Source organism: Candoia aspera, chromosome 1 (assembly GCF_035149785.1).
Source record: "Candoia aspera isolate rCanAsp1 chromosome 1, rCanAsp1.hap2, whole genome shotgun sequence".
Classification (NCBI taxonomy): domain Eukaryota; kingdom Metazoa; phylum Chordata; class Lepidosauria; order Squamata; family Boidae; genus Candoia; species Candoia aspera.
The window spans coordinates 319,613,847-319,628,677 of NC_086153.1; the positions used below are offsets into that span (position 1 = coordinate 319,613,847).

Here is a 14,831-nt window from a genome sequence, read left to right on the forward strand (position 1 = left end):
TACTGGTGAACAAATAATTTAACCACTACCATTTTTAAATTTCTTTTTTTTTTAATGAGCAGCTAGAGTCAAAAATGCCATCAGTTTGTAAAAGAAATCAAACTATCTTTGGATAAAAGACAGAATTGGCTTCATTTTGTTCTGCAAATTCAGGAGAGGAGAATAGAAGTCTTAAAAAAGAAGAAAAAACCCTAAAAACTAAATTAGCCAAATTTTACAAAACCTCAATATTTTACAAATTTGCAGATAATATTTTCCCCATCCTAACACAGAGGTAGCAGGTGGATTGATTCTCTTGTTCCTTCACATGGACACATATCCTTAACATGAGAGTACACCATGGTGCTGTCCTTCTTACCTGACTGGCATTTATCTGGTGGACACTGATGGAAATGGGCTTGGTGGGGCATCCCACCTGATCCCATCCCACATCATCAAACATCCTAAGTAGAATTCAATACAGAATTCTTTCTTTCTTCTCTCTCTCTGTCTTTTCTGTCAATGTGTATAATTACATATATTTGTAAATGGAAGCCCAAAATGTTTCTAACAGATGTGTACTCACTCAGATTTGAGAAAAACTGTACCTAAATCCTCTATGCAAAGTAGTAGCACATGTAACCTTTCCCTAATACAGTTCAAACCAGTCAGCCCTATTCTCTGCTTCCCTGATTTCAGAAGGTACTTCAACAGAGTTACAGTATTTCATGGGAAACGTGCTGTATAAAGAAAGTTTTGGCTCAGAGTTGATTTTGTCTTTCTAGAAATTCCCCACAGTTACTGCCAAGTTACTTCAGTAGCCATCCAGAGCTAACATGCTCTACCCATTACTCTTTTCCGCATCATTCATTCACTGGATGAAATATTTGTTCCTGTTGAGCTCCTTAGTTTCATGACTGAATACTTTCTTCTCCTCTTTAATGTGATGCATAGTATAAGCCTGCCTGTTGGATGTTCCAGTTGAACAAATGTCTAGGCAATTCTGTATTGCAATCCTTCTTTGTTGCTGGATAGAGAGGTCAGTCAGTGTGATGGAGCTAAGACTCTAATTCAGGATCTGTATAAGAAAAGTTTCTAAATTCCTCTTGGTTGATCATGGATAGTATTCCTTCTTCAATGGGAGTCAAGGTCGGCTCTTCCTTTAAAAATTCAGGATCAAAGTTACTCACATCTTCTCTTGATTTCTGGCAAATAAAAATAAAATAGATATTACATGTCTCTATTACCCAGAGGATACTATGTTGGCAGAACCTAGAAGGACACAAAGTCTGAGCTATAGATGACAGCTTCTCATCTCCCACTGGAGTCAGGAAGTATCAGCTGAAACACAAATGTGAAGAGTTCTTCTTACTGAGGGTATGTTCCCTCCTCTTGTGGAGTATGTTCTGAGGTGATGTAGTGGTTAAGATATTGGGCTAGGACCAGGGAAAACCAGGTTCAAGTCCCTCTCACCTATGAAGCTTGCTGGGTGACTTTGGGCCAATCACTCACTCTTAGCCCAACCTACCTCACGAATCTGTTGTCATGGGAGAAGGGACTGCTGTGTATGCTGACTTGAGCTTCTGGCAGAAAGGCAAGATATAAATTTAACTAACAAATAAATAAAACAAATGTTTCCTCCTTTGGCTAGATTCTAGTGGCACTCAAACAACTGCCCAGCTGGTACTTCTCAAATTGGAGATTTGGGATCGAATGTAAGTGGCCAATATATAATATGAGTTCTGAAAGTCGGCAGCATCCCAGTAAAAGCACATAAGCACAATTTGTGCAATGCCGATACTCGTTTAAAAAAAAAAATGCCCAGCAAGCCTTCATCAAGTGGGCACTAGTCCATTCCTTACTATATTGGCTGCCCCTAGACTGAACCTCTGACACTTTGCATATAATGCATGTATTCCTTTACTGAATGTGATCTGTTTGTTCTTTGCACAGACACACACACACACAGACACCACTCACAGTTTTCAACACTTACAATTCGAGGTCGGAAAGGTGGCTCAATCTGGCGCTGGTTCAACAGGTCCCAATCCAATTCTTTAAAGTATGGGTGCAGGAGGATCGCTTTCTCTCCACCCAGGGCACTACTGCCTAGTCGCATTTGAGGGTTCTTCGTCATGAACTATTAAAGAAAGAGTGGAGAGAGGGGAAATATTAACGCTCAGCCACGCAGTGTCAGTTCTATTTAACATTCACACAATACATAAATATTGGCATATCTCACATGCAGGCCAAAGCTATTATTAAAGCATATCATGATCCTAATTTGTTCTGAAAGCTGATTTAAAAATCCATGAAATAAATAAACAAATAAATGTATGTATGTATGTATGTATGTATGTAATAAACTAAAATGACTTCCTCCCAGGAGCTACCATGTTCAGGGTTTTGTTTGTTTTCCACAATGTCCATGATTCTTAAACTGTTTTAAACTTATAGGTTCTGTTTGCAATTATCAAGATCGGTTAAAGACCCAGGGGCTGCATTTCTACAATGTAGAAATCTTGACCCGTTTTAACCGTAGCCGTTTGCTTTTCTATGTGTTAGCATTAGTGAAGACTTAGCTAGATTGGCTAGTTTATGATTCATTGTATAGCGTGAACTCAAAAAATGGGTTAACTCAGTCACCAGAGTGAGTGTGTTGTTCAAATGCAGACATGACGTTGGCATGTTAAATCATTAATATATGCAAGGAACAAAAGTAATAATGCTGGTTTAATCTTAAATCCCCTAACACTGTTCTAGTGCTTATTGTAAACTCTGGAGCGCTTAATGTGCTTTGTGGTACCAGATTAAGCTCTTGATAGGCAGTGGCCAGCCAGACATTTTTGGAAGCTGTTTAGATTTTGGTTTGTCCAGTATCTAACAGACCTATGCACACTTTGAAAATGACTTGGAAAAAGTGCTTTGTATCTTGCATATTTACAATACCTCTCTGCTGTTCATTAAATGGCCCAGCTTTTTCAGAGTTCTGTGCAAATCTGAGAAAAAGTTTCAGCTATCTTAAGAAACAGATTTGCACAGAACTCTGAAAAAATGCACATAGGCCTTCAATTGCAGGAATAATGCTTCATTTTTAAAGGATGTACCAACCAATTGGCATTTATCTATCCATCTTTCTGTCATACTTATATGGCTGCCCATCTCACAAGACATGACTCTGGGTGGTGTACAATTAAAAAACCCCCCATAAACTAACAGTATTAGAAACATTCCACAAGTCTAAAAAAATTAATATTATGATTAAAAGGCTTTAACTCTTGCTTCAAAAGAACACATTGCTAAACGACTGGAAGTGGAAATATCCAGAGCTAGAAATTTTATTTTTTGCATTTTGCAGCAAAAGACGCCCTAAGGGTTGGGGGGTGGGGAAGTATTTCTTGATCACATCTCCTTTCCTCCTCAATGATGTAATTTCTTGATCACTCATTTCTTGATCACATCTCCTTTCCTCATCAATGATGTAATTCTATTCAACTGCCTGTGCTCTGTTTCTACATAGCTCTTGTTCTCAGAAGAAGCCAACGTCCTTATAGTGTTTACTCATCTGTGAATGGGTTGGACAGTTCCAACTCTTGAAACAGTGCATTATCCATGGCAATAAAAAAGGTATGTGCCACTTTGCCCCCATAAACACACACAGAACAAAAAAGGCACAATTATGGACAACAATCCTACTTGCTTATATACATATGCACATAGATATTTAGAAATTGTAATTGTAAATGTAAAATAAAAGCAAGCATGTTATAGTGGAAAAGTCTGAAGAGCTGGGTGTCAACTGCTCAATGTATGGAATGGGTGCCAACTGTGGTGAGAAATTTCAAGTCCCTGCTTTTCTTTATTTAGGTGCTGCTTGGTTTTTACACCTGAACAGGACAGAACTTTCAGGAGATTATCACCTACCAACAGAAGTCTTTCAAATGGCAGAACTGTTCTTTATAAAGAAGGACACATGGCCACCTGGTGTCTACAAAACAGGAGAGTTCTGAAGGAAAATAGTGTCCTGAACTTATCTTTGGGTAACTCCAACAAAGGCTATTTTCCAGACAACCAACCTTTTCATCTCTCTCTGTCCTTCTGATTCCAGCATAAAATGCACCTCAGAATGAGGTCTGACTGTTTGCAAATCTATCCCTCATCTTCCCTTTTCAGAACTCATGCAGTCTGTACAGTCCAGATCAAACAATTCGAGGTGAGCTTGTCCAGAAAGTGATCCAAACTAGTGACATTCTTTCTCTTTTTCATGGCTTCTTAGTTTCAGAAAAACAACTCTCTTGAAAGGGAAGTCCACATCCACATAAATATTGAGAATATATCAAGATATTATGTAATTACAACCCTCTGATCATAACACAGTTTGATTGCTGAAGACCAGCTTGGAGTGCTTCTTTGTCAAGTAACTCTCAAAAGGCTTCTGGCAATTAGGATCTCACCGCCAGCATTTTCTGCCAGCTTGCAAATTCTTGGCCTGTGACCTAAGGCTGTCTTTTAGGCTGCATTACAAGCCTGTTAGGCCTTATTGATAATTGCAAGGCAAATCTGGTCCAGCAAGCCCCAGAAAAACCTGCTTCATTTGTGGATTTTGTCTCTAAGATGAAAGTTTAAACAAGTTCACTTTTTCTGCCTGCTGCTCAGCCTTTTCTGCCTTGATGTCTATCTTGTCTCAATGATGCAACTGCCTCTGAAGCTGGGTAACCACTTTAATCGTGGTTTGTTTGCCCTGGCACATGACCTTTGTCCCTAGCCAGTTCGGCTTTTCAGTAGCTGATCTCCCCTATACACCTGATGGCCCAGACCCCTGTGCAGCCAGAGAGAAAATATAACTAACTCTCCCTAGACTGCAAGTGCTATCTCTAAGAATATACTTTAAAAGACAATCACCAGTTATGATCATAAACGAAACCAGCCTTGAAAAACCCAGGCATGGTTATAATCAGCACAGTCTAATGGTGTGTATTCATACTAAGCAATACTCACACACAACCATATGAGTCTATGTGATTTAGATATTCTGACACCAGATTAATTAATTAATCTTGCTTAATTAAACTCTCACCTTAATGCCCAGGCACTGAGTCACGTAAAAGCTACCAATTAGACATCTCCCAAAGCTTTCAGAAGTCTTAGGGAGGAAATGAAAGTATTTTGAATTGATTAGACAGAAAATGGCAAAGCTTCATTACAGACTTTTCTTTCCATTTTAATATTTCTGAAAAAGAGTCCCTTGGTGTCCAGGGCCTTTTTACAAAAGATTTATCCAGATAGTGTCCCAGAAAAGGTTTAGTTACTATGCCTGTGAGCATCAGATGATTAATTTATAGCATTGCTTTATTACACCCAACCCTTCTTGTTACTGTCATAATGATGTTATGATTCTTCCTCAATTTGTATTGCAAACAAACACACTTTTTTTTATTGTTGGCTGAGTAAAGAAAACTGAAAACAGAAGAAAGAAAACTCTGAGTAACAGAATCTAACCTGAAAAAATTCTGATATTCAACTGTTTAAAAGTCATATTACTACAGAGTTTGTATTTTTGGGATAATTTAAATTATAATTAAAGATCCAACATGAGTCAAGGGAATTTTGAATTGAGTAGACCTTTCACATCTTACTGCGCAATGATACTTGCCCTTTCGTGAAATCTAAAATTGTTCCTGTTCTTAAAATATGCTCTTTAAATGGAATTTGTCATTATCATGAAATAAATCATAAAGACAATTTTAAATAAGCCAAGGTATGGCATTGGCCCCATCCTGGAAGCAGTAACATTGGCTTATAGGTTAAAAAGGAGGTAAAAAGTGTCACTTTTCTGTGAGTAATAACATGCCATAAACTGCTCAAAACAAAAACAGTGATGTAAGGAGTAAGACAAGAAAACTAATTTTTAACTTAATTGCCCTTCTAAATAAAGAGGGATGGAAGAATCTAGCAACCTCATTCATTAAAAAGAACTGAAGGGGAATTAGTGATAAAAACCAGTTGGAGAATTTTTTTCCCAAACAACTCTTAGTTCTTAAAAAAAAGAATAGTTGTTTAAACAGAGCAACTGTTCTAATTAAAACTAGTGGCTAAATAAGCTGTAAGCAGTTTGGTCTGATTATCATGCAAGTAAGGGAGAAAGAAGGAAAAATGGTTCTTCAATGTTCATACGTTAGAAAATGGAAAAAAGTCTGAAAGATGGAAACAGCAGATAGTAGTCAAATTTCCCCTCAACTGCAAGGACAATGGCTCTCTCTCAGTACTTACTACCAGGGTTGCTGACACTGTAAGAGGCAGCACCAAATCGAAAGGAGTGTGGTAGCAAAATCTTTTCAGATTTTTATTAAATTTGAGATATAATTTGTTCAATTAAATTGTGTTAATCTGAAAAGGTGCTACCAGGCTCTTATTGACTTGTTGTGGATTATTGTGTGGGAAAAATGGGATTGTCTATGAATGCTGCCCTTGATTGACTGGATGAGAATGGGATGTATCAAAAGGGCATATGGAGTCGTCTCTTTTGCCATTCTATTTAGCTGTAGTAAATTACTACCAACTACTTACTAAAAAAAGAACTTGACAACTTCATTCATTGTCTCCAATACTGGAACATAGAATGAGAACTCAGGACCCTTTTTGTGGTTCTGAGAGGGCAGGCCTGAGCCCAATCCACACAGTTACTGGTCTCATATTGGGTGTAGATTCAGGCCCTGGAACAACTCCCACTGCGCCAAAATAAAATGTGAATCCATAATATTGCACATTCAAATGCCCATAAATCCACATATTGTTCCAGGGACTGTTCATCTCTTCAGGATCTGGGATGGGATTGGGGTATTCTTGTGCAGGATCCCATGCGATTCTGCCCAGGACTGCTGAGATCTTGTGAGATTTCGTGAGTATATGAGATTTCAGAAATTACTAATTTTTAAAATAAGTTCTGGAGGACAGTGGGATATGATTTGGAAGCCTTGGTCTGTCTCTGCATTGCTGACCCCTGTCCGATTCAAAGTAATACTGTGCAGATCAGAAATAGGAAACTGAATCTGCATCTAATCCCCATCTGCTCAGTGAGTTGGGTGGTATCAGGCATCCTCTTTTTTTCAGCTCCAAAATTACCCCTGGCAAGGACAGAAACCAAAGTTTTTAGCTTTTTTTTTTTTTTTTGCTTTGGGAGGGTTGAGTGATTTAAAACCATGAAATGGATACTTTAAGCTATGATTTTACCATCCCAACATGATTGAAATACTGTCCGCACTCCAGTGACATCATGATGACATAAGCTATTCCTCATCCCTCAGAAACCAAATTTAAAAAGTGTGATTTGTGGCCAAAGAGTTGTCTACTCCGATACAGGAGGATCAGGAAGGCCATTGCTCCCATGTCTTCCTGCATGGAGAAAAGTGGTGCATGTCAGCGGTGACATACAGTAGACTGTCAGTTAACTGGCACCCATGGGGATTGGCACCCAGATAAATATAGTTTCTGGTTGCTTAAGAGTTACTATTAAACCCTAATATTTTTTTTTTGTGCCGGTTGCTTGAGAGTGCCGGTTGCTTGAGTTCTGGTTAACTGAGAGTCTACTGTATTTGATACACACCATCTCCTTTGTCAGCCTTCCCAGGTAGACCAGAGAGGAAACATGAATTTCCTAGGAACTAATTCAACTTTATTGTAAGGCTACATTAACAGAATCTTGCAAGTCTGAAAGTACAGTTCTCCTGCTGTCTCCTTTACAGCCTGAAAACTAGGGAGGGTCCCTTCTGAGCCTCTTGCCCCACCCACTATCCAGCTGCGGGCTATGCTCCCTCTTATCTGACCATTCCCTAGGCAGCTTCTCTTCACCCGGTCTCCCAAAGTCATTCCCACATACCATTACACCCTTCATAGAAGATACAGATGGATGAACCCGTTCCTTCCTTAACAGGAGAACTGATTGTTTTACTTGAATCTCATTTTTTCCCTTCTAAGGGAAAGAAAAAAGGATAAGCAAAGTGAATCCAATCCTGACAATTCTTCAGGAACACTGGCAGGATCAGCCTTACTCCCTCCTCCAATGTAACCCCACAACAACTAGCCTATAAGACAAGTAATTGTATTAATGCACATTAGATTCATGCCCTATGATCCCCAATTCAGCAAATGATAGCATGCATGCACACCTTCTCCAACCTGGTGCCCTTCAGAGGTGGTGGGAAAGGCACTCCAGATAGCATGTCTGATTCTGGGAACTGTAGGACTCATTTTATCTAAGGATGAGTTGAACTGCTTCCCCAGTTTCACAACCTCCTTTACAGGCTGCAGTGGTGAAACAGATGGGAATTTTTTTTTCTAACCCCAGTCTCATTTCAGTAAAAATATTGGACAGTACAGCTTTTGGCTCAGCCCTTGTTATGAAAATAAATGTATGGACTTTTAAAAACAATTGCTTTTTTTCACCTGTTGCTATTTTTACTGTTGGTTGTTGGTGGTAGTAACGGTAGCTTTAATTTATTTTAAACTACTCTTGAAGGTTTATTGAAAGGCATAATAAAAATGTATAATTACCTAGCTAGTTTCTGGTTGTGTTCATTAAACAGTCTTAGGCACCAGTTATGAACCAAAGCTAATCACAGTCTATTTTTCTCATTGTGGAAATCCTTAATTCCAGACACAGTTTGCATGAGAAGGGAAGAAGAATGTGTACCGGGAAGACAATAATTGTGTTTTTTTAGTAACTGGGGAACTAGTTCGTAACTGGGGAACTAATCAATGAGGTCACTGGATGAGTGTGTTTCATAGACTGGAAAAATCTGGAAATCAGGTGGATTTCATTTTGGTATTTAAAATCCTTACCACTGAAAAGATAGGTTTGAAACAGATGGGAAATCTCTGAATTCTTAGAAGCCACGGTGCATCCCAAAATAAAATTCTCAGTGGTGGTAAACTGGGGCATCCATGGAGGAGGTAAAAAAAAGTCAAGAGGGCACTGCTACCATGCAACCCTATTGCAGTCAGAGAAAAAATGTAATTAACAATCCCTAGATTGTAGATGCCATCACTTCTTCTTTCGTATCCAGATCAAACCTTAAGCTGCCAATATGGCGCCACCTTCTTGGCTTTGTCACTGGCCCAAAACAAGTCATTTTCAGTGCATGCTATTGGTAATAATTGGCAGGTCAGCAGATGGGCTGAATTCTGTCTCTCTCCACATTCACACAGTGTTATTATCCGTCAGCAACCCCCACTTGAGCATATTAGTCTTACACTTAGGCACTCCAACCCTTAACCTATTCAGAGTCCTCCAAATAACATAAGGGAGGTCAAATCCCTCAGTCATAGTCTCCCCTGGGACTATTCCTTGGTCAGTAATTTCTCTCCTCCATCTTCCAATTTGGTTCTGCTCTTGCCTGTCCTCAAGAGTGTTTGTTCTTGCCATGGAACTCTTCCTAGATTTTAGTTGACGAGTTTGAGGCTCGTACCCATCCAGAGGGTGCTGGGGATCATTCTCTCGTTTTGTAATGCCATCACTATGGATATATACTTTAAAGGACCAACACCAATTTTAATCATGCATGAAACCAGCCTTATAACAAGCATGGTTATAATCAGAACAGTCCAAATGGTGTGAACGCATGTAAAAAAGGGCTGGGTCTTTGATCATACAGTCACGGCCACTATCTTGACTTTTTTGGCCCTCCCCCCACGCCATCCTTCTGGTGGTAAAGTCACAGCTTTTACTCCTGTCCTTCACTGCAATGAGAGCTGCAATCTTTGCATTGCTTATACCTATAACATCTCTAGATTATTGAAAACCGTCCTATATAAAGGTCACATAGCTGGGTTGGCTCCTATCTTGCATAAAAGTTTGATAAAAATTAACTGAAAAGATGTGAAATACAGAGCAAGTACACATGTGTTACTTTGGTGCACCTTTTCCCATCTTTCAGACAGCAACATGAATCACCACTTGGGATGAGATCCAGATATTGTGAAAGTACAATTCCCAGCAATGTCACAATTCTGATAATTCAGTGCTATTTAGAGGGCCATGACCTCCTTAGCCCTGACCCAGAGGATGCTGCTTATGATGGGCTATCATATCATGGAAAGTGATGGATGGATCACAGACAGTAACACTCTTCTGTTTGCCTGTGGGTCACTTGGGTCACTGAAGTTGAAGCGATCTAGCATGGCCTTAGAACTAGGCTGAAACGGGAGGCGAAGAAGGCTTCTTTTGGTTGTGTGGCTGTTGTGGTAGTGCTAGATTCATAATCCTGAAAGTGTCAGGCTGAATTCCCCTGAAATCTTCCTAATTCAAAACCAATGAATTTAATAGCAAGAAAATTTCCAGAAAAAAAATGTATGTATTGCCCCCTCTGAATCACTGGAAATTCTGTGCTTTCTGATGATGCAAACTATTGGAATATTCTCTAACTCCACCTCATAAATATATTCCTGTGGAGGAAAATCCCTCATTAGTTTCCAAAGGCCACTGTTTTATCTTTCTGGATGGGAGTTGCTAATTAGGCTAAACACACTGTAAATATTTGTCTAGAAACATTGTTCTCCACAGGTGTCTGCTCAGAAACAAGCCTCACTGAACTCAATGCAACTTATTTCCAGAAACTTAAATAGAGATTATAGCACAAATGTGTTACGAAGGGAACAAATGGCAACTTTGGGAAAACATTCCAAAATGGCTTGGGAAAACAAAGTGTTACAGTGGCAATGGCATGTGAGGCAGATTTATAATACTAATTTTGTTTTCATTTAATGTTTAATTGATTTAATTATTGCATACCTCAAGTGATTAGAACAGATGAGGTCTACTAGGCATGTAAATAAGTCATTAATTTAATAACAACAACAACAACAATAATAATCCTTTCACATTAGAGCAAAATTTATGTGTCATTTCAGAAAACAGTGTAAAGACACTTTTCCAGAATGTCATTTATTTCATAAACACTGAATTGTGATTAAGCAGGATATTGGTTTTGAGCACAGTATATGCCCATAATAAGGATTTATTATGGGCATATAGAACCTAAGTTAGACCCAATTGTCATTAAGTCCACTTATGAAGATGGTTGAGCCTCACTGACACCTCACACAATTCTCCAAATTATTGGGGTACTGCTAGACAGCACAAAGATGTGAAATTTGGTTAAATATGTTGTTTGTGCATCTCTTCTGCAAATCAAGTACACACAAAGTATGCCTCAGAATTCTTACAGTACATTCAAAAGGGAGTTTTGGTAAACGTGCAGTGAAGACAAGTTAAAACACACTATGACAGGTGAGGAGGTGGGAGAAGAACCCTCACCCGCACTTCCCCTTTCCTAAAACTTGTAAAGTTCTCTTCAATTGGTACTTGTAAAGTTGTTCCCCAAATAGAACAGGATGGGTCACCTTGGGCTTCAGGACCACATTTGGTCTTCAAGTCCCCTTTCTGTGACCCTCAAAACTCCCTCCAACCCAAACTGCAAGTTGTATCATTTCCGGCATTTTTCAAATGGGAGATATGCAAAAATTGTAAGGATACACTTATGTTTTTCTATGAATGTCCATCAGACCTACAGCAGGCCACCTGTCTTGGTTTTGTTAAAAACTGCAAGACCAGCCAGGCCACACCAGCTTGACTGTATTTAACCCACTGATTTGGTCTCCAAACACTTTCATAATTAGAGAATTTGAGATCAGGATTAACATATCACAGACAAAACTCAAAATGCAAAAGACTCTTTTATATTTTATAATAGTGGTATGGGAGGGGGGCACTGAAGCTGATTTTCACATGATCAGAGCTAATTCCTCCCCCTCCCCACCACAGTCACATGAGCTGAGCAATGACTGGGCAGGAAGAACCTCTGCCTCCTATTGAAAGGCAGCACCATAAGTAGACCCCACACAGTTGCTGTAACATATAGGAGATTTTAAAGCAATCAAAAGTGTATATATTTGTGATACAGTGCAGATTTCTGGAAAATCCATGAGCCCCTGGACACCCCCAGTCACACATGTGACTAGCTGTGCCCTTGGACCAGTTGCTCTCTCTTAACAAGATGTGTTTCACAGTACTGTAAAGACAAAATAGGGAGAAGCAAGCCAAGAGAATATGTTCCTTCCCCCAGTTTATCTCTATAAAAACGTGACAACTAAGTAACTCCTCTTGGTAGCACTTTTAAGCAACTATTAAGCTACAGTAAGGTGTCACAGAAGAATGGAGGCAGGGGATTATACACCTATCAGGACATTAAGATCAGCTGGTGAAACCTTTCTGAATATGACCTGTGGTTTCAGAGACATGCAGAACAGGACCTTCCCCTCCACTGATCCCATCCTACAGATATATTTCCTCAGAAGTGGAAACTGGACCCAGCACTCTCTGCCTTTGCCCAGCTAAGAGCACTTAGCCCATGCTGGCTAAGTAGGGTGGAACCTAGTTAGCACTTAGATGGAGATAACCAGGAAAGGGCTGTAGAATAGACTGGGAAGTAAAAGAAACAACAATGTCCTGGCAAATTGTTTCCTTGTTGTGGCCAACACTATATGGACCTTCTATGAAGATGCTAGAAATTAAGCCCAAATTTCCCCATTTCCCCATTATTATTATTATTTTAATTTTTATCCCACCTTTATTATTTTTATAAATAACTGCTTTTACTCTCTATCTAGCCAAGATATGTCTCTTTCCTGAGGTTTTTAAAGGTTTTATTTTTGCATTTTTACCACACTGTTTTTATCTTGTATAATGTTTTATTTGGGTATGGTCTTAAAATCTAAGCTGGCCTCAATGTTTTCATGTATCTCTAACAAAGCACATTAATCAGAGGAAACTACTACAAGCAAAAAACAAACATGCCAAGCATAAGGATATACATACAGCTTTCAAGATTGTCACTGCATCTTCCTGGAGCCATGATGGGTAGGCTATTTCATCATTGAGGATAGCCTCAAAGAGGTCATCCTCATTTTCGGCTTCAAATGGGGCATGACCACAGAGCATCTCATAGAGGAGTACCCCCATCGCCCACCAGTCAACATCAGGACCGTAAAGCATCTCCTGCAAAATCTGCAATTAAAGAAAGAGGTCAAAATCATTAATGCTGTTCAACTATTCTAAGTCTTTACTATTCTTCACCTGATGACTGCTTTGTCACCTTATGACTTGTACGTGTCAAATACAATCAATAAACATTTCATATTGACTCAAGGACAATTTTATTCCAAGGTTGCAAAATCTATATTTCGGTTTACAGTTGTTTGGTGTTCATTTGATAAATGCAGCATCAAGCAATGACATGCCAATACAAATGAGTCATCACAACTCTTATTTTCACAGGTAGAAATTTCATATCATTCAGTTTTCAGGGAAGTCAATTCATGTGTCATCAAGTATAAGGAAATCAAGAGGTATATGCATGTGTGGGCTAGTCCCAAATGAAAGGACAAATTAAAAGGGCCAGAAAACAGATTCTGAAATCTCAAATCATACTACATGGGCTTAAAAGAGAGATATCTGGACATAAAACGGTATTGTATATGTTTAATATGAATATACATATATGCTATGTCTGAAGATCACCTATTCTGCACTGGATTATCACTGTGTTCGTCTGGTCCCATACCCAAAGAGATTTACTTCCACTTGTAGATGTGAAAAACAATTCCTTTATGATACATCATCATAAGCTGTCCACATGTGGGCTACTATGTCCTCAGAAGAATTCTTCCATGAGTACATCATCTCTATTACATACATTTATGACATAGAAGCATGGACATATAAGGTCCATGCAAACATATATCCAAATGCCTTACACAGCAACTTTAAGCACCAAGTTCATGATAAGTGTGCAAATTATGCAGCCGTTTGCTTATTCCTCAACACAATTTGTTTGTTCTGACTCCATTAATATGATGGAAATTTGGGGTTTTTAAATTCATTAAAAGAAAACTGAAAGCTGACATTAGTAAAATCTTTCCTGTACCTCTGGAGCAATATAGTCAGGAGTTCCACAGAATGTTGCAGTAGTGATCCCATCATGGATTCCTTCTTTGCACATTCCAAAATCTGCCAGCTTACAATGGCCCTCATGATCCAGCAACACATTATCCAGTTTCAGATCTCTGTAACAGTTATTGATATTATATCAGTTTGTCGGTGGTAAACTTAGGCAGAAACAAATAAACAAAAATGAATCAACAAATCCAAGATCAACACCAACATAGATGATGCCCACAATTCCTTAGTTCATGGAGAGTTTTCACACATGACACTACTGTATAAGTATTTTCGCGAGTGCTGAAGTTACATGAATGTTGTGGAGGTTCAACAGAAAATGGAAATCACTGCCAATACAGAAAAACAAGCAATCTCAGCATTCTAAGCAAAACTTTGATGAGAAGCATACCAAACTTGAATCCATTACAGCGTATACAACTGGAGGGGCCATTTAGGCCATCAAGTCCATCCAAATCTGAATCACCCGTGATCAGAAAGACTAAAGAAACCCTAATCCACTATCCTAGCATCCAGTGGAATAGGAAGCTAACAAGCTTGATATGACACTGATAGACCATTCTTGCTGATTTCTCTCTTCCCTGCATTATTCAAACAAAACTTTCTCCTGAGCTTCATAATCGGTAAGATATTAGAAAAGGGAAAATAAAGATAGCATAGTGACAGCAACAGGACATCCTTGTTGGTTTCTCTAAATCCTGCAATTCTATTATGCAAAGAAAACTTTATCTTAAGCATTCAAACCAGTAAGATTTTTTTCAAAAAGGAAAAGTGAATAAACACGATAGACTGAAAAATGTGAGTAATACTGAGCTGAAATCAAAAGATAAGCAGGTGAGCT

At 38.8% G+C, this 14,831-nt stretch overlaps 1 protein-coding gene across 1 annotated transcript in view; it reads right to left on the reverse strand.

Annotated features, from left to right (window-relative positions):
* Positions 1-503: 503 nt before the first annotated feature.
* PRKCH (protein kinase C eta) overlaps positions 504-14,831 on the reverse strand; it is a 103,349-nt gene continuing 89,021 nt past the window's right edge. Inside the window, exons 11-14 of the mRNA XM_063290444.1 lie at positions 13,959-14,097; positions 12,851-13,039; positions 1,976-2,119; positions 504-1,184 (exon numbers count right to left, since the gene is read on the reverse strand). Of these exons, the coding sequence (XP_063146514.1) occupies positions 1,038-1,184; positions 1,976-2,119; positions 12,851-13,039; positions 13,959-14,097 (619 nt within the window). The 3' untranslated portion in view covers positions 504-1,037. The remainder of the gene's footprint in view (positions 1,185-1,975; positions 2,120-12,850; positions 13,040-13,958; positions 14,098-14,831) is intronic.